The sequence below is a fragment of the Orcinus orca genome, chromosome 1 (genome assembly GCF_937001465.1).
Source record: "Orcinus orca chromosome 1, mOrcOrc1.1, whole genome shotgun sequence".
NCBI classification, from domain to species: domain Eukaryota; kingdom Metazoa; phylum Chordata; class Mammalia; order Artiodactyla; family Delphinidae; genus Orcinus; species Orcinus orca.
In genome coordinates, this window is record NC_064559.1 from 206,824,047 (window position 1) to 206,843,476 (window position 19,430).

Sequence of the window (19,430 nt, forward strand, 5' to 3'; positions counted from 1 at the left end):
GGTCCGCCCTGGACCCTCCCTGTTGTACTGCTTAGCCCCTGGGAAACAACCGCCCTAAGCCCCTCCTTCATTTATTCATCAGGCTTTCACCAGATACCAGTCCCAATCACTAACTCTTTGGAAGAGCAGTTTGGCCGTCCCTTCCCTGGGGCAACAGTGACCCCCTGGCCAGCCGAGCCTGGCCACCTCTGCCCAGTGCCGGAAAGCCACTGCCCTGAGCTGCTCACCCGGGCTGGGCTCCGGGTAAGAGAATTGACTTCCAGACCCCATCTCCTCCCTAACTCTGCAAGCGGCCTTGGGCAGACACCGGAGCTCCAGAAGCCACAGCTACTGTCGCAAAGGTGAGAGTGAAGGAAATGATGCCCAACGCGGGGTGACCCCTGGCTGAGGAGGCCCGTCTAGCTGGATGGGCCACACACTTAAAACTCCAAGTCCAGGTCACTCTGAAATGTAGCCAGCCGCCCCCCTCCTTCAGTTCCCAAGTTCTCTTGGTCGGCACCACTGTCCCGCACCCCCTGCCCCCCTACTTCCTAGAAGGAAGAGAGCAGGTGTGTTTAGCATAGGAAAGAAGCCGGCAGATTGACAGGGTGGAGGCTTTTAGATGCTATCGATTCGCCTGAAGCCAGTAATTCTTGACCTGGCCAGAAAAGGTCTAAGGTTTAGATAAAGCAGGTCCTGGAGCCCCTGCCCCAAACACTGTCGGGGTGGTGGTGGTGGTGGTGGTGGAAATCTTCGCTATATCGCCTGGAGTCTGATAAACTGAGTCTCTTAAAAATGCTCCTTCCTTTTTGTCCATCTGGAATCACCTTTCCCTGCCGCCCCAAAGGCACAAAAATTCAAAGAGCTAATCTCTTAAATAGTTCCCTTCCTGCAGATCACTCAAATTCCAGGGAGCTTAATCAGAGGTAGGGGCTGCTGGTAAGATACGCCATGACTTGCGAGAGTCTTTTTTTTAAAACCAAATAATTAGTCTGTCTCTCTTTCTTTTTCTTTTTTGGCCGCGCAGCATGCGGGATCTCAGTTCCCCGACCAGGGATCGAAACTGCACCCCCTGCAGTGGAAGCGCAGGGTCCTAACCGCCAGGGAAGTCACGCAGGAATTTTTACTGTTCACTCTTAACAATGAATTACTTAAACATCAGTAAACTGGGACTTTCAAAGTAACAGGTTTTGAGTTTTTCTTTCTTTGTTGAAAGTGTATTTTATAGACCTCTTGAATTCATCAATCTGCACTCCAAATTCACCCCTCCTACCCCACGGGCTCCTTCTCCAGCTCAGGACACAAAATTTCCATTTGACCGTGTGTTCGAGTTGGAAACGTGGGAATGGCCTTCTCACCCACATGGGCGCCCACCTCTGGGGTCCTCCCCCCTGCTCCCCATGGGTCCCCTCTCAACAGAGAACCTCTGAACCGAGAGAGATCAGGGTCCTCCTCCAGGGCTCCCCATCTAGGTGCCTGCCAGCTAGCTCTCCAACCCCACCCCCAGCCAGCCGCCCTCCACACCCCACTGATCCTGCCGCAGGGCCTTTGCTCTTCCTGTTTCTTCTTCCTGGAATGCTCTTAGCAGTCCTGCCTTACTCAACACCGGATCTCTCCAGGTTTCCCCTCAGGTCCCTTTTCACAGAGGTCTCCTATATACGCCCTGCAGGAAACATCCCCGTCACTGCCCCCTTACCTTGCTTCTCTTCATAGAACGTAGATGTTTTCCAGTCTCTCCCAATCCCACATGTTAGCTCTAAGAGGACAGACTGTGTCTCCCAGTGGCTCTTGCAGCACCAGGAACGGGCTGGGCACAGAGCAGGTCCAGCACAGCCAACGGCTGCTGAAGGGGCAAACCTGACCTTTCGTCAGGTCTCAGCTGAAACCTCACCTCAGAGGCCCCCCCACCCCTCACGCAGTCTCTCCTGTTCCCTCCCCGGCATCCTCTTTACACCATCAGTGCTTATTAAAACCTGCAATTACGTTTGCACTTTTCATCAGTAACATCTGTCTTGCCTTCTGGTTCAGGGGTAGGCAAACTGCAGCCCGAGGCTGCAATCCCCACTGCTGCCCGGTTTGATAAAGGTTTTGCTGCACGGCCATCCCGCCTGCTTGGTGGAGTGGCTGTGGCTGCTTTTGTGCTACTAGGACAGAGCTGAGTAGTTGTGACAGAAACCTCACAGCCCACACGTCTGAAAGGCCAGGAGGGAGGGAAGGAGGAACAGGAGGGAGGGGGGAAGGAGAGACGGGGGTGGGGTGGGGGGCAAGCGGGGACAGGCAGCAGAGCACACTGGTGGTTCGGCAGTTTTACTCAGTGGCTCAGCCCTCCACCTTCAGGAGCCTGCCCACCACCTCGTTCCTCTGGGTCCCATCAGTCACTTATAAATAGTGAAACAAAAAAGCCACGGGAATTTGCTGGCTCCTGTTCGCAAGTCCAGGCGTCGCCTGCTTCGGGGCAGATGGATCTTGGGTCAAGCACGTTCTGAGCTTTCCGCCTGTCACGCTGGAGCCACGTTCGGCCAGGCCTTTTTCCTCCAGGTTCACTGCCGGCCCTCCTGACCACCCAGCAGAGGACCCCAGCGGGCAGGGCGCAGGCCCTGGCACTGCATCCCACTGGCTGACGGTCCCACCTTGGTCAGGGTGCGTCAGGCTTTGACTGGCCGGGCCTGGGCTGTGTGCCCAGCCCTGGTGTGCATCCCACCCACTGCACACGGGAGCCGGGCGGCTCGCGGGGTGAAACAGCCAGGCACTGTTACCCAGGGAAGGGAGGGCAGGCTAGGCCAGCCTTGGGAAGTTTCAATTCCATCTCAGGACTCTGCAATGGGAGACGAGGGATTAGCTTACAAAAATTCACCAGTGCAGCCAACTTCGTTGGTATCTTTTAGTCGCACATTAGAGATACAGTTAATGGACGGGAGAGAAGTCACAAGCCTTTTCAATCTCTGTTTTATGCTTTTCCTCCCTGCTGTGTAAAATGCGTTTCCTATTCATTTATTTCAGCAGCTGTATCAATAGTTAAGAGCTGCGGACGAAGCTGACAATCACTTGGTTTCACACAAGAAAACAGAGACCAGAAGTAAAAGAAGGAACCATGAGTAGTTTTGCTAAATGCCCCATTTATTCTGCAGTCAAGGTTCAGAAACGTGGGGACACAAGTGCAGGTTGAGGAATCTCTGTGCAGCTGTCACGTCACAGCCACACTTGAGGGGGGATGGTGATGACGGCGTCTCCGCACGGTAATCCCCCTTCTTTTGTTTAAAGCGAACACGGTGAGCATGGATTACCCATCACCAAACCTCTCTGCTCTAATCTTTAAGAACCAGCGGGGCCTTCACTTGTTCGGCCACCTCCTTGCCGGCCAGCGCCTCGACGATCGCCAGGGCAAACTCGAAGCTGGTTCCCGGCCCCCGGCTGGTGACGATCAGGCCGTCCCTTTCCACGCGGTTCTCTGAGTAGCTGTAATGATCTTCGAAATAAAAACAAAAAAGGGTTATGTCCCAGCGGGCTATGCTGGACAGCAAGAACCACCACTCAGCAGTCCCACTCCCCTGCAGCACTACTACTGGTCTCATGAAAATCAAAACAAGAACAAGCAAAAACCCCCAGGACAACAACGAGGTGGCCAGTCCCTCGAGACCCTCAGGCACTCCCAGCTCTCGGAGCACAGCGGGAAGATACCGAGGCCGCCACGCACAGCAAAGAGCAGGAGGCGCTACCAACGCTGAAATGAAGTGTGTGAACACACGTGACTTCAACGCAGCTGCAAAAGCCCTCGTACGTGTGAGGGGGACACCAGAGTGGATGCTAAGCAGTCACGTTTCTAGTCCACAACACACCCAAGGGTCAATTCTGTGAAGTGAAGGGGAGAGAATACACAGTCGAAAGTATGACGGCAGGAGTTCAGGAAACGCCACCCCAAAATAGGCTGCTTTGCTTTACTGATTATTTTGAGCTAAAAGCACTTGAAAAACAGCACAGGCAGGGAGAGGGAGTGGCTTCCTCGGAACCTCCTGTCCTGCCTAAAGACAGATCATCCGGAAGGAACTCAGAAATCCCCTCCCGGGAGTCTCATCAACCGGGAGAGAAAACTAGAAGTTGACACCACACCCAGACGAACTTGTCACAACTACTATTCCTCCCAGCTACTCTCCGAAGGGTCCCTTCAACTTTCCTAAAAGCCAATTACGCTCCCCTGAGAGGCCTACCTCCCCGTCTCCTTTCTCTATTAAGATGGTATTTAAGCCAGAATTCTAAACCATCTCAGGGAGTTACTCATTTTTCCCTGGGTATCTCCCATGTATACATGTTAAGCTTGTTTTTCTCTGGTCAATCTGTCTTTTTTTTTTTTTTTTTCAGGGGTCTCAACTAAGAACTCAGAAGGATAGAGGGAAAATTACTTTTCCTTCCCTACAAAATGCTGGAGGAAAGGGGGATGAGGGTGAACTGGTGTTGAAGGTAGAAACTACCTGTGATACAGACTACCTAGGTAACGCACACACAAGCGCTCTGCTGCCTCAAAATCAAACAAGCACAAACTACACATAAGGGATCGGGAGCGGGGAGGGAGGCGCGGAGGAGGAACCACACTCACTCGTCAGGGACTATTTTCCTCTGCGGCCCCAGTTGGCTGTATTTTTGCAAATGTAGTAAGAAATGTGCTTCTCCTATATTCCCAGGAAGTAAACGACACTACCTCCGGGCAAGTCTCAGGGCACAAAGCTGGGATTCCCCGCACCAGCCCCCACAGCTCTCACCCTCCACGCCAGGCAGGCGTCAGCAGACCCTCCCTCCACGCGCGCGTGCAGCACCACCGCCCCATGCAGCCTGCCCCACCGCCCTCTCGTGCCGGGAGCTGCTGCCGGGCACACTGCACTCTTTCCGGCCCCACGGGGGGCCTGGGCTGCTCCCTCTGCCCAGGAAGCTCTTCTCAGCGACTTGCTCTTTCAACTTCAGCATCAGCACCAAGCCCTCAGAGAGGGCACCTGTGACCCCTCTCTAAACAAGGTCCCTCAGGTCACTCCATCACAGTGCCCTCGCAGCGCCGAGGAAACAATACGTCTCCTGTTTACTGTCTATTCTGTAAAACGCTGAGCCTTCACCTGCCCGTCTGGCCCAGGGTATTAATGGCACCAAGGGGGGCCCCCGAGGACCAGGTAAATGAAAGAATGAATGAATGTTCCTCCGCCTGCTGCCTTATTGCGGGACCTCTGCGTCCAGCCTCCCTTCTGGCTGCCCTTCCCTCCACACTCAGCACCACCAAAACGGGAACCTTTCCAAAGCGCAAATCAGAGCACAGCCAGTTCCCCCAGGAGAAGCCTTCGCCAACTTTCTCCAGCACCTTGAGGTGACCCTGAGCTCCACGTCACGGTGCACAAACCCCGGGGCCTGGCCTGCGCACAGAGACTGGACCGGAAGGAACCAGAGGGGAGACGGAAAAGAAGCCGCATGCAGGTGGGAGCAAACGGTGACCTGGATGGGACAGCGGCAACGGAGAGGAAATGAAGGTCTGAGATGTACCTTGGAGATAAAATGCCCGGGCCTTGGGGAAAGACTCGATGTGGAGAGACATCAAGGATGACTCCCAGTCCTGGGCAACTGGGTGGGCGGGTGGTGGTACCACTCAGTGACGTGGGACACGAAGGACAGAGGGTCCTCTGTGAGATCCCGCCACACCCAGTCCCCGCAGGGAGAGCCAGGCACACACCGCCTCTGAACCCCTCCCCTCCCCCATGCTCAGTGCAGACCTCCTGCCAGTCCTGCCCCCCACCCCCCACCCCGAGAACACCTGAGGACGTGGCTCTATCTTGTTCCCTTTTCTGTTCCCAGAGCCTAAGGAAGAGCTCAGGAAATGCCTGTTCAGTGAACACATACAGAAAAACGTCTCCTGGGACTTCCCTGGCAGTCCAGTGGTTAAGAATCCGCCTTCCAATGCAGGGGACATGCGTTTGATCCCTGGTCGGGGAACTAAGATCCCACATGCCGCGGGGCAACTACTGAGCCCGCGCACTGCAACTAAGACCCAACGCAGCCAAAAAAAAAAAAAAAGAAGTCTCCTGAGCAAGATGCTTCTGCTGTGTTAACGAGCTTTAGAAACCACGTCCTGATGCTCGTGTCCTTTCAAAGTGGATGAATAACACCTGCAGTGACTTAGGTCTTCCTAAACCTCATTAAAAATCACGTCACCCACTGAAATAACTGACTACAGTACGTGAAACATTTCCTAGTTACACTTTTTTAGAAGAAAAGTGGATCCCTGGTTTGAGGGCGAGAGGTTTTCCTAATCTAACCTCATTTCCTGATGGTTAAAGATCATTTTAAATGCTGAACTAGGAAACCGGCTGGGCTGGGTCTCCTGGAGCTGAGACGGACAGGTCAGCGGGAGGCACGGCTCTAAATGGTTCACTTAACAACCTCTTTGTGGGTAAAATATTACAAATACAGCCTAAACTGGTTAAAGATGTTTAAAGGTTCCATGGTTCTAAGAATCTCAACCAGGAAGAGCAAAAGGTCTACTTACGGACCATCTCCACCTAGTGGCGACAATGAAGAAAACGCCCCGCGCACCAGCCAATTCCTGGCTAACCCGCAGGAGGCATTCATTCCGTTAACTTTAAGCAAACACCCCAAAGCCTCTCTCAAAGCCCAGAGGTCAAACACCTGGGGGGGCCAGGGGGCAGCAACTAACGGCAGCTTTTACCTGCACACCCCTCACCTACATGGTCTGGGCGCCACAGGTGGAGGAGTCGCCACAGAGACAGGGCGTCCCAGAGAGCCCGAGATATTTACTATCGGGCCCTTCAAGGAAAAGCCGCCGACCCCTGAGCACAGCAGTTCTGGGTTCAAATCCAGATCTGCCATTCAGTAGCTGTCTGACCCCTCTGAGCCTCCTTTTTCTCTTCTGTAAAATGGGGATGATACCAACCTAACAGGATGATCATGGGAACCCAACCGAACCAAACGCCAGCAGAAAGTGGTGGTGTCACTACCGCAGACGTGGCCAGGCAAGGGCAGCCTGTTCACTGTGGCGTCCCCAGCACTCAGCACACAGCCAGGCCTACTGATCTTAACACGACGTTCACCACGAGGACGAGACAGAGGGCCTCCCGGAGGAGACATCCAGGAAGCGATTACAGCTCCACCTCTCAGAATGTTCTGAAGGGGCAGAAACTGCAAACATTTTTCTCTTACAAGAGGACTTACGTGTAAGAGGACAGAATGCAATGCTGGTAACTTAGGCGTGTGGGGGGCCTCACCAGGACAGAGGCGGGGGCCCCAGTTCTGGCCCAGCTCCAACAAGTGGCCTCGCCTCCCCAGGCGAGGTGAAGCCAACACCTGCCTTGCTGGGCACCGGGGCTGCAAGGCTCGAGATAACACGCAGGAATATACCCTGTAGGTGCCCGAGAGTTAACGATCTCATCTTTTTCTAGTTCTATCAGCCTCAACTTCCTGAGGCGTTACAAGGAAAGAGCCACAAAGATACATGTGCAGATAACGGGGAACATGTTCCACTCCTTCTTCCTTCTCATGTGTCGTAACTACTAAAGGAAGCCCGACTCTGTTCTTTCTGACCCTCCCAAACCCCTCCATTAGCTCAAAGTAAATTAAATCCCTACAATAAAAAATGCCCAGAAACCAGAGCCTTTAGAAGAAAAAATCAATTTTCACAAAGATGGTTTTACTGACAACTTCGTATCTTTCTGCCAACTAAACTCATCGATTTTCCAAGAAAATACTACTTTGGATCAGATTTAAGAATACGCAGAATCTGCAACACCGAGAGTGAACCCTGACATAAACTATGGACTTTGGGTGATGATGACACATCAGCGCGGGTTCATCGACTGCAGCAAAGGCACCGTCTGGTGGGGGAAACAAAGCTGACGGTGAGGGGGATGGGGTGGGGTACTGGGGGTTTAGGGAAACGCTGTACTTTTTTGCTTAATTTTGCTGTGAACATAACACTCCTCTAAAAAATAAGGTCTACTAATCTTTTTAAAAAGGCAGTGAATGAAAAATGCATCACTTTACTTTGCGATGAAAGCATTAACATAAGAAAATATTTACTTGCCCTACTTTTAGTTCAGAATAAGTCCAGAGCAGAACAGAGATAGACAAGAAAATCTATCAGTCGCGCAGCTGTTTTCAAATCCGCTTTTGATACCATTAGTCTTTTATTTTTTTCCAACATCTTTATTGGAGTATAACTGCTCTACAATGGTGTGTTAGTTTCTGCTGTATAACAAAGTGAATCAGCTGTACGTGTACATATATCCCCATATCTCCTCCCTCTTGCGTCTCCCTCCCACCCTCCCTAACTATTAGTCTTTTTATTTAGCCACTGGTTTTTGGTTGGTGGGTGTTTTAAACAGAGCCGGTCGCTCGGTCTCCCTGCTGGCTGAACGCCAGTCGAACCACTTTTGGCTTCTAAGTGGGAATCTGTGATTCCCTGCACTTATCCACACCAGCGTGACTTTCCTTTCTCTCTGCATGTTCCAGGGTCTCTGCCTCCCTGTGATATGCACTCCAGGGACAGGTGGCAGAGGAAGATACCACCTGACAAAGGACACTACCTGGTTGGTGCTCTGAATGTCACACTGAGAAGCAGTGGCTACACAGTTGTACATCCAGGAGCTTGGTTACATTGTTTTGCTGTTAATTACACACTGCCTCATATTTTTAAGTCTGATGCACATGTCTCTGCAAGCTGTTAACTCTTGGAGGGCAGAGACAATGACATCCTTTTTAAAAATAATCTCCAAGTGACAAGCAACAATATGAGAATTTTTTAAAAAGTCGATCAATTATAGGTTATACTATTAGGTTAAAAAAGCAAAGCTGTAGCATGTGTTTACTAGACTCCTGTGAGCAACAATATTAAACTGCAAAGGGCAATGAGTATGTGCAGAGAAAATTCTAGAGTTTCACAGGAAAACTTAATAGAAGTTAAATGTGAAAAGTAGAAAGGTGCTGGGGAAGTTAGAGAGAAGAGAAACACTTCCTTTTACTTCACCCCTTTCTGTACTGTTTGCATTTTTATTTTAACCATGTATAGAAATTGTTCTCATAAAAATAAATGAATGAAAGTTAAACACCTAGCTGATATTTATAAAAGAAGCCCATGAGCGAAGGAACAGGCCTGCCTGCCACCCGGGCCTCCTCTGGAAGAAGGGAGCAATGTCCATTTTACTTTGGACTGTGGGCAAAAGGGCACATTCTGAAATCGCTATCAAGGTTTAAAATTTACCCTCAGGCCACTGGCAAAGTATTGAGTAAAAATACTCGTTAAACTGGCATTTTGTGCCACTCCGAGCCAGGCTGGCCTTTGGCTCAGCACCTGCGTTCCCGTTAGGGTGCATGTCTGCAGACCCACACCGTCAGGGGGCGCACACGTAGACACCCACACCATTAGCCCGTCTCTCTCACTGAAACACTTGCAAAGAAAGTGAGGAACACATCACACCCCAACCCACAGAGAATCCCTATGTACTACTGTCTACCAAGCGGGAGACAACGCTATAGCACAGCTTTCTGAGTAGGTCTTTTGGCTCATTACAATATAAGCAGGTACTTACTTCCGTCCATCATTTTGTCTTTAGCAAGTGGGTGTGTTGTAACTTTGCTTCCAAAACCTATTTCATGAGCCAACAGAGCCGTAGGTCCTAAAAAGAAGATGAATAAAAAGACTTAAATGTAGACACAGAAAAACCCATGTTTTAAAAATCGCAGCAGCAAAACTATTCTTCAAAATCAGGGGCTCTTATCTAAAATATGCTTACGATTCTGAAACTAAACACTTCTTAGTATGAGAGGTAAAGTGTGTTTATAATAAACCATCTGCTGAGCACATGCGGCAAAAACGCACAAACTTAAAACACATCAATAACCATTTAATCAAAAATATCTGCTTTTATAGCTGAGGCGCAAACAGATAAATAGAACATGTCCCCTCGAGGGACAGGCTGCAAGTGTAACAGGGGCACAAAGGAGGGGGAGACCATGGAGGGCAAAACGTCCTGCTTACCCTTTGCACATGGAAGATTTAGTTACACATTAAAGGCAACTAATACTCTCTGAACCCCTGGGCTTGACTGCTATTGTAGAGACTAGTTTTATTTTTCTACTTGAGAATGAAAAATTAGCACTCATCCATCTGTCTATCCAAATGTATCAGGCGGTAGGATTATTAAAATGAACAGGACATTGTACCAGCCCCAAAGGAGACACCTGTGAAATGCCCATGTCTGAGATACAAAGGCACTGGCATTTCTGTCTCATGACGACGCACTTAAGAACCCTGTGCAAATGCCCCCTGTGGTCCTCTACATGCTCCCTCTTAAAATGAAGGTTAAAAAAAAATATGCCGCTGCTAACTTGAGATTTTTATGAATGGTCAACTTCACTGCTAATCACAAGCATATTTTGTAGGTCACAGTCCTCAAATAGGGACTAAGACAAAAAAGTCCCTATTTGTTATCTTAAAACTTTTAGAAAAGTAGTTTTTCTACCTTTTCCCTCTAAGCCACCAAAAAATAACAAAAGAAAAACTTTCTAAGGCCTAATGTCACACCCAGAAAAACTTCAGAAGAGCACCGTGGCCTTCTAAGTGGTTAGGGCACTGTGGTTAACATCCCAGGACGGACTCTGCACACTTTAACTCCAGCAAACCCAAGCACTTGCTCTCATGACCTTTCGTTTTACAGCACCGTTCCAAGGATAAAGTGGTTATATAACGGACCTACCTACAGGCTACTCAGATCTTACCTGCTACTAACAGGAAGATCAAACAAATGATACGTAATTACATAAGCTTTCTGTCTTAACGTCAGTTGTCAGTTTCATACCAAGTCCTCACTTATATCTTAACTGGAAAGCCTCTTAAATATACTTGACGCCCCCTTCCTCCTTACTTGTATGCTGCATATGAGAGCTATGTTTGGTAGCAAATCCTAAGAGTGTGTAAAAATTGAGTAATTATCTCAATTTTTATTTGATGTATTCATGAATTACCTTTAATTCTTATTTTGTAAGATTTTAATAAAAAATAATTTCCTACGTCATATATTTTAAAGCAAATTTCAAGCGAGGACTGATCGTACATGAGGACAGCAGGTCATACAGTGAGCGAGGAATTCTTAGGCCGCTCCCTCCAGGTGATAAAATGGCTGCCTATAACATCAGTGACTGTACGGTAAGCTCAAAATTACTGCTTGCCGGTGCTTCAGAATCCTAGCTGGAAAACTCGAGGGGACACTTAACTGCTCCTATTACTTGAGATTCCGGTGGATGAAATGTGGCCGAGTCTGCAACAGGGGTCCAGCTCCGAGCAGGGAGCAGAAGGTTCAGGGAACAGAGGGTCCAGTGGACAGAATCGCCTTGGGAGGCCCAGAGGCGAAAGCCAACAGCGCCACCGTGTGGTGATGTACAGAGGGAACACCAAGCCCGGCAACCGCCCCCAGCCTGCACCTGCAGCCCAGCGCTTGCCCGCAGCCTGCTCGTCACCTCCAGGCTTCCTTCCCCTGCCCCACCCAGAGTGAATCTCGTTTTATTTTCTTCTCAAGGCAGCCTCCCTTCCAATTTCGGTCTCTCCCGTTCACTCCATATTAGGGGTTAAGTTAATATTCCTTCAGTTCAATAAACCGTTCCCATTTCCTAACTGCGACAGTTAAGAATCATCTTGTTCTCATCTGCTGATTTAAACACCAGAATCTCTCCCATCACTCGTTCCAACCTCGCTGCAATCTCCTTCACAGGCCATCACGCCTCTCCTACTTTGTGCAGCACCCAGAGGGGCAGTGCAGGACATTCAACAGGACAACAGGTCACTAGCTCCGTTCACTTTACAATGTGGATGTAAATGACGACAAGGCCTGTGTGTCTTAGCAGCGTGGGATTCAAGTCTGCCTGAACACAAAACCCTGAACCAGATGTGGCTGATAATTCTACTTTGGTGACACAAAATGACAAACTGATATGTGGTTTTTACTTGCAACACAGTCCTAAGAGGACAAACCCAGCCCAAACCCTTCCTTTCTTCCTTTAGGTAAAGCACTAAGAATGAGGCAGAGGTGAGGGTCAGCACGTGGGGAGAGGGAGGGGGACTAAGCCCTTGCATGAATGACAGCACCTCTGTCTTCCTCCACAAGGAGGGCTGCAGCTGCTTGGGCTGCAGCGTCCTTCAGCAGACAGAAATCCCCGAGCCCCAAGGGCAGGTCAGAGATCAGTGCTGACCGGAACCCAAGGACGGGACCTGCCAGGTGGTTGCCCCTCAGTCCTTCCCGGTCTTTAATGCAGAGGTTCTCAAACATGTAAAGGGGTCTTAGGACCCCTCTAGCTATTATACGAGTTACATTTATCAGTATCTGCCATGCTAGAAATTAAAACTGGGACAGGTTTACAACATAAGAATACTCGAGCACACAAGCCATGCCTGAATGATGACATTGTCATACTCTGATGGCACTCTTGTGAGAATAAGAAGGAAAAAGGCAAATAGTGTATAAATAGTATCTGCTCTGCCCTTACGAACCCTCTGAAAAAACTCCGAGAACCACTGCTGTAATGCAGTCCCCAGATCCCCGGCCTATGACTTCTTTTAAAAAGTCTATTGTATTGAAGAAAATATCAACACATCATTTTAATTAACCATCCATACATTCATCTCTTTATTTGCTCTTTTTTTTTTTTTTGCGGTACGCGGGCCTCTCACTGTTGTGGCCTCTCCCGTTGTGGAGCACAGGCTCCGGACGCGCAGGCTCAGCGGCCATAGCTCACGGGCCCAGCCGCTCCGCGGCATGTGGGATCTTCCCGGACCGGGGCAAGAACCCGCGTCCCCTGCATCGGCAGGCAGACTCTCAACCACTGCGCCACCAGGGAAGCCCGTATTTGCTCTTTTTGACAAACATTTAATGAAGACCTATGAATAAGGAAAGCACCTGCCAAAATTACACTATGAAAAAAATGCAAGATGGCAGAATATCATCTGATATTAGAGCAAGAAGGATGGACTTTAAAATGGTATCAAAAACCAAAGTATTACTAGGTTTCAAAGATGTGGAGACATCGACAAAGCACCAACAGCCTTACTCTAAATTAAGTGGCAGAGAATACAGTACCTAAGACCCAGCTCTCAACACTGGGGACCAGGCAGGAAGCCCCCCAGGGCAAGCACAGGGCAGAGCTCTGACACTATGCTGGCCCAATTCTTGCTGACCCTGTGCGGGCAGAAGTACTTCCTGGCACGGGGGTTTGTCGTAACAAGCTGTTTACTGAGTGCCAGAGGGGCCACGTTCTCCTCCAGGTCCACCAAACAGGGAAAACACTAAGTTTCACAGAACGTAGACCAAAGGCAGGGAGAGGCAGAAAACGGAACTGTAGTAATTTCTGAGATGACATCAGCCTCATGCCCCAAACTAAATACACCGATACAGATGCCCTTCATACCTTAGGAAGGGGAAGAAGTACTGGGAACACGATCTTATAACTAAAGACGACCCCGTCACGAATTTTCTGAAGAAAGTCAACAACACACTTGAACACAGGACAGCTCTGTACTTACCCGCACAGATTGCGGCGATGAGGCCCTTCCTCTTTTCTTGTTCCTTCAGTATCTCCTTCACAGCAGAGGACTAGTCAAAGAAAACCAAAAACACAGCACGTTGTCATTAAGCTGCAGCCAATCTGGCTGGCAACTTCGGCAGAATCTGATTTTAGCTTAAACCACAAGGTCTTCAATCTATTTTTCAACAATACCGCTAAATCATCAATATAAAAACTACCAAATTCGTAGTGTTTCTACATCCTTAAACCCAATCAAGGCATTTACTATAAGAAAAAGGTACCCTTTTCTTAAAGATGTTTAAAGATAAGAAAAGCAATTTCCCTTGGGCATATTAACCCTTGCCATTTTGTACTCTAGGGAGAAAGACACAGAAGGGAGGAAATGTGCTGTTTTGGGTGTTTTCCGACAGCAGAGTAGGGAGTGGAGCTCAGCAGCCCCAAATGTCTGATTCCACCTGCCTCATGAGCTTCTGTGTGCCCTGCCCCTGCCACCTCTCTCTCTTCTTCTTCCTGCAGGCTAACTCTTCACACAAGACAAAAAGAAGAAGCAGCGGCTTCTTTTATGCCATTTTTCATTCAAGCTGGCAGCTCCAGCCCCCTGCAACCTCCCTAACCCCGATGGTTGAGTAGACAGCCGATCTCTTATCTTTCTAGGCTTAACCCTTCTCACAAGCACAAAATTAATCATTCTGCTGCGGTTGGGGGAAAAAAACAAGTAGTCTTACATTTGAACTGTATTCACAGAATCTGTTCATAACTGTTTCACCAATTCCGCTTACTTCTATAGTAAATGTTATCAGAAACTTTTTTTAAAAATTAAGCTAGAACAGCACTTTGTTAATTTCACCTTTTCCTAATCTATTCACAGCCTCCTTCCTGAAATATTTTAGCAGCAAACCCAGCAGAATACGAGAGGCTGAAGCCCCCCAGCTTTACCTGGCATAAATTCTGTGCGCCCAGACCACCTCCTGGCATAACCACCACATCGTAAGGTCCCTGTAACAGTTCAAAAAATGAAAAAGGACGTGAAGATGTTTCACTTGAAGTGTGCGTTAAGCAGGAACACTTTCACATCAGAGCAAAAAGCTGTTCACAGAAGAACAGTTAAATTAGGGGTTTCTCTATAATGGGATACTGTAAGTAAAAACTGCAGAAAATCTGTACACAGTAACATGAAACGATGTCCATGCTGCAGAACTGCAGGCGTTATCATGATCTCATTCCTGTACAAAGCATAAATATACACACGCATGTAGATGCATGTGTGCACACACCTCTCTGCCCCCACATACATGTGTACAGTGTACAGACACTCATGGACAAAGGAGCTCGCCAGCTGAGGCAGGGTGGGGGGAGGGCGAGAACAAGAAAGGGACATTTAGCGTTTGACTCTGCGTTTGTCTACACGGCGTGAATTGTTTTCAACAAGAATGTACATAGTAATAAATAACTAAAAACAAAACAAACTCTAAAAAGCACAAAAAGTTTTTCTTAACCTTATGAAAAATGGAACTTGGAGGATAAAAATGATGCAATATTTTAGTATCCCAGATACCAGAACACCCCAGAAGTCTAATGATTTCAAACTTGCTGAAATTACAAATAGAAATTGGTTTAATACGGTATCTTAAATTGTTAAAAGCTTTAAAAATTTAGTCATTAAGCAAATGAAATGAAAATTTACATTTTTAGTCCAACATATACTATTTAGAGTTACTTTTAAAGACTGTAAAATGCCCTATGTTGTTTGAAAACCAAGCAAAACTTAGAACAATATTTGTGAAGTACAGAACTTTTTTCACTCCTTTTGGAAACTGAACTAAACACTAAATAGACACAAGATGTCACCTGTTCTAAAACACCCAGTCACCTGGTCTAAAACACACCCAGACACCACAGGACAAAAAGGAACAGGGAAGGAATATTTACTCCTACTTTCTCATTTTTAACCTGCTATTTAGAAAGTTTCACCAATTTATGTGAAATACCAATGTTCTTACACTCCACAGTCTAGCAAATAAATCTGAAATATCTGGATTTATTAGAAAGGAATACACTTTTTTCTATGCATTTGACAGTGAGGCATAGGGAAATCAGGCTCCAGGTTCCCCAGGAGGGCAGAGATGGCCGTCCATGAGAGGGCTCTGCTCCAAGAGGGTACAGCCTACACTCCTGTCACACCGGCCCCTGAAGCCTGAGCCCGGTGAAACCGTGTGCAAAGTTGTCTGGTATACGTAGCGTGGGGCACGCTTCTGAGGAAAGGGACCACAGCTCTTGACAGATTCCCGGAAGTGTTGGTCCCCCTCAAAAGGAAGAACCGCAATAATGAAAAAGTGACCAGTTTCAGGGGACCTCTTACCCCTCCCTTAATCCGACCACAAATCAAGTATGAGTTGTTCCATGTAACATGAATCACACAACCACGTCTGTGTCACTGATAAAGGAAAGATAAGAAGTAGCTTTCAAGTAAAGAGTAAAAAATGAATGGGAAATGTCCACTTGACTCTTTTATATTAACATAATTATAAGCGGAGGACAGGCTGCCTGTATGAGCCAGAACACTGATGAAAGGGTCCCACCCATCCACCCACACTGAGCACACGTGGTATCAGGGACCTGCCAGGTTCCGTGGATACACAGTGGAAAAAGGCAAAGTCCTTCACTTCCCAGGGCTTAGTTTAGTGCCGAAGACGTCCAAGCAAAGTAACTTTCTTAAAATAAGTCTGTGCTAACAACAGTCTTAGATGTCGTCAAGAGACAGTTCAAGAAACTGATAAAGAAGCCAGAGGAAGGAATAATTCCAAGTATATGGAACAAACCTGTTTTTTTGCATCTTCTAGACTGGCATCAGGACAAATGACAACATCTCGGCTACACTGTACCGGGTCTTTTCCAGTCAGACCTGCAATGGTGACCTTAATCTAAGAGAAAGACATCATCACGATATTTAAGAACACTGAAACATAAATTTAGAGTAACATTTCCACAGCTGCCCTGTGTTTTAAAATAACTGGGCAGGAAATACTGCAACCAAACCATGCTGACCTTAGGCTATTAAGATGGCTAAATATATTTAATCACTAGGTCTGTCCCACTTTGCCTGGAACAGTATGAATTAAAGATGCTGTCCCAGCACCCTGTCTGTTTAGCGTCCTTTCTCCCACAAGTGTTCTGGTTTAGGTGATAAATTATATGATCATCCTATCAATAATCCACCTGGCAAAGTTGCTGCTGCCATTTAACCCTCCTGGTATTTTCTTAAGGTAGAAATACAAGTTAAAACAACGAAATACTACTCCGCCTTGCAAAAATTTACAAAGTTGACAATACTGGAAAAAATGGGAATTTTCCTCACTGCTGGTGGGCCCACATATTAGTACTTTGGATAGTCATTTGACAAAATCTAGTAACACCAACCATGCAACTAGCAATTCCCTTTAGGCATAGAGCCTAGAAAAACTGCTAAACCTGTGAACAATGAAACCTGTACAAGAATATTACAGTATTAGAATGCTGTGAAACAGTGTAATAAAGGAATGGATAGACTGGCATATTCCTACAGTGCAAGACTAACCAGCAATTTTATTGTTTTTTATTTGACCATGCCACGCGCGGCATGCGGGATCTTAGTTCCCCAACCAGCGACCGAACCCGTGCCCCCTGCAGGGGAAGCACAGAGTCCTAACCACTGGACCGCCAGGGAATTCTCTACGCAGCATTTTTAAATAAACAAACTGGATCTATACTTTTACTACAACGTGGGCACTTTATTTAATTATTTTATTGATTGTTTCTGTGCCTCAGTTCCTTCAACTTTAAAATGAGAATGGCAATAATTCATAAGGTTATAAAATTTTAAAAAGTTTATATAAGTGCTTAGAATGATACCTACCACTCAGTAAATGCTATTTAAGCATTCACTATGGTTATATGTGTATATATGGGTTTATACCACAGACATGCAAAATGAGAACCACACTCTTATGCTACTTTAAAGACACGCATACGTCACTGTGAGGACAGCAGTTACCTCTGGGGCAAGAAAGGGAAAGGGATTAGGGAAATTTACAAAGAGGGCTTTGCAATGCCTTCTTCCTTTAAAGCACCTGTTCTTCAAGGCACAGGTCAGAAAGAAATATAGCAAAATGTTAACAAGTAGTAAATGTGCACAGTAGATAAACAGGTGGAATCAGTCCCTGTACTGTCGTGTCTGTTTGAAATACTTCATAAAGTACATGGAACATTACTTTATTCAAAATGACTTATAAAACTCCAAAAATGTTTTAAAAGACAGGAGAGCTAGAAAACTTTGGGGGACATACTCCAGCTCGTCTCATGACATCGACAGGGATGACCGTCTCCATCTCCTCTGCTCCTGTAGCCAGGATGACCAGAGCTCTTTTTGAAGCCATTTTGATGTTGGATTTCTTAAAGATGTAACTGAAAAAAAGAAAAAAGAAAAAAAGATTTTCGAAAAACTTTCACTGCGACTCTGTAAGAGCCAACAACTTCAATTTTAGGAACATTTTTAAGGAGAGTAACTAAGTGCCTCCTAGGGAAAAGGTTTTGATACACAAACACAACTGAACATGAAAAATGCATTTTAGATTAACACTGGTTTTCACAGCATTTCAATTGATGTTTTTTGAGATGAAAACACAGTAAGGTTGCCAACACGCTGGTATTGTTTAGATTTTCTTTCATCATGTTTTTAAAAATCCAATTCCTAGTAATATATTGCAAATGTAATTTTCCAAGACACAAGTACATGGGTCTTTCATTTCACACGACGCGGGGGAGGTACAAAGTCATCTTTTTTCAAGTACTATTTCACAGAGAAACGACTAAACTTTATTAGCTGAGTGAGAAACGAAATACACTCTTTAGCAATTAGCTCCTGAGATTTTTGGAGGGGATTTTTTTTTTAGTTCCAATAACTGCACTAAAAATTCGGGGGAGGTTAACAGTGTTGAACACACTTTTTTTTTTTTTAATAACGGAGAAAAATGGTAATTCCCCTCACTACGCTCAATGCAGCTAGATTCTCTCTTTGCACTTAGCAAACGCCGTTGTAAACGACGGCTGCTAAGCCAGGGTCTGAATAGTTTTTAGCCTGTTCTCTTTCCGCAGGGTTTGTCTTCCGTGAACTGATCTTGGTAAAACGATGCTAACACACACAGGATTAACTAGCTCCCGGCTGGTGGGATGCTATGCACGCAAATTCCGGCAGCTTTAGCGTTGCTACTACGCTGGCGGCCTAACGGCGTCCTCTGCTTACGTCAGAAGGCCGCCCACCCCTCAAACACTGCGAAACGCCGGCCAGGTCCGCGCCGCCTCCGGGACCCCCCGAGGGTCCAGCGGGCGGCCGGCGCGCCCTCGCTGCCCGCGGCGCCACGGCCTGCGCACACGCCGGGCTCCCCAAGACCCCGACCTGAACCTCGCCTCTCTTCCCAGGGACGCGGAGACTCGGCCCCTTCCGTCGGCACCTCTACCCGGAGGACAACACGGCCAGAACGAGACTAACCCAGGACTCACGCAGGTACGCAAACCAGCACGCATGCGCGCCGCCACGCTCCGGTCTCAGCCCCTCATTACGCAGGCGCGCGCCGTCCGGCTTCTCATCGCCCCTCACTGCGCAGACGCGCGCCGTCCGGCCCGGCTCCTCAGCCTCGCACTGCGCAGACGCACCTCACTCACATCACGTTACGTCACGTCCGGCCGAACCCACCCTGGAGAAAGGGTGGGAAGCGCCTGCCCTTCTGCGTGGAGATTGTGCTCCTGGGATTGATTCCATTTGGAACAACCGGCACCGCGGGAAGCCTGTGGGCTCACGTATCCTGCCGAAATCTCCCACATCCGAGGCACGGTTCGGTGTGCCTACGGCTCACGCTGAA

The 19,430-nt window shown here is 47.7% G+C and overlaps 1 protein-coding gene across 4 annotated transcripts; it reads right to left on the reverse strand.

Annotated features, from left to right (window-relative positions):
• Window positions 1-3,075: 3,075 nt before the first annotated feature.
• On the reverse strand, window positions 3,076-19,202 carry PARK7 (Parkinsonism associated deglycase). 4 transcript variants are annotated; one of them, XM_012533984.3, is made up of 7 exons: window positions 19,061-19,202; window positions 17,859-17,976; window positions 16,356-16,457; window positions 14,473-14,532; window positions 13,535-13,604; window positions 9,552-9,638; window positions 3,076-3,445 (listed from the first exon to the last, which is right to left on the reverse strand). In XM_012533984.3, exons 1-7 carry the CDS (start codon window positions 19,093-19,095, stop codon window positions 3,285-3,287), a joined length of 633 nt encoding a protein of 210 aa, XP_012389438.1. In that variant the 5' UTR covers window positions 19,096-19,202; the 3' UTR covers window positions 3,076-3,284. The 4 variants fall into 4 exon arrangements, with proteins under 4 accessions (XP_012389438.1, XP_004272399.2, XP_049563811.1 ...); XM_004272351.4 differs by having other exon boundaries at window positions 18,968-19,122; XM_049707854.1 differs by having other exon boundaries at window positions 19,072-19,095.
• Window positions 19,203-19,430: the final 228 nt, after the last annotated feature.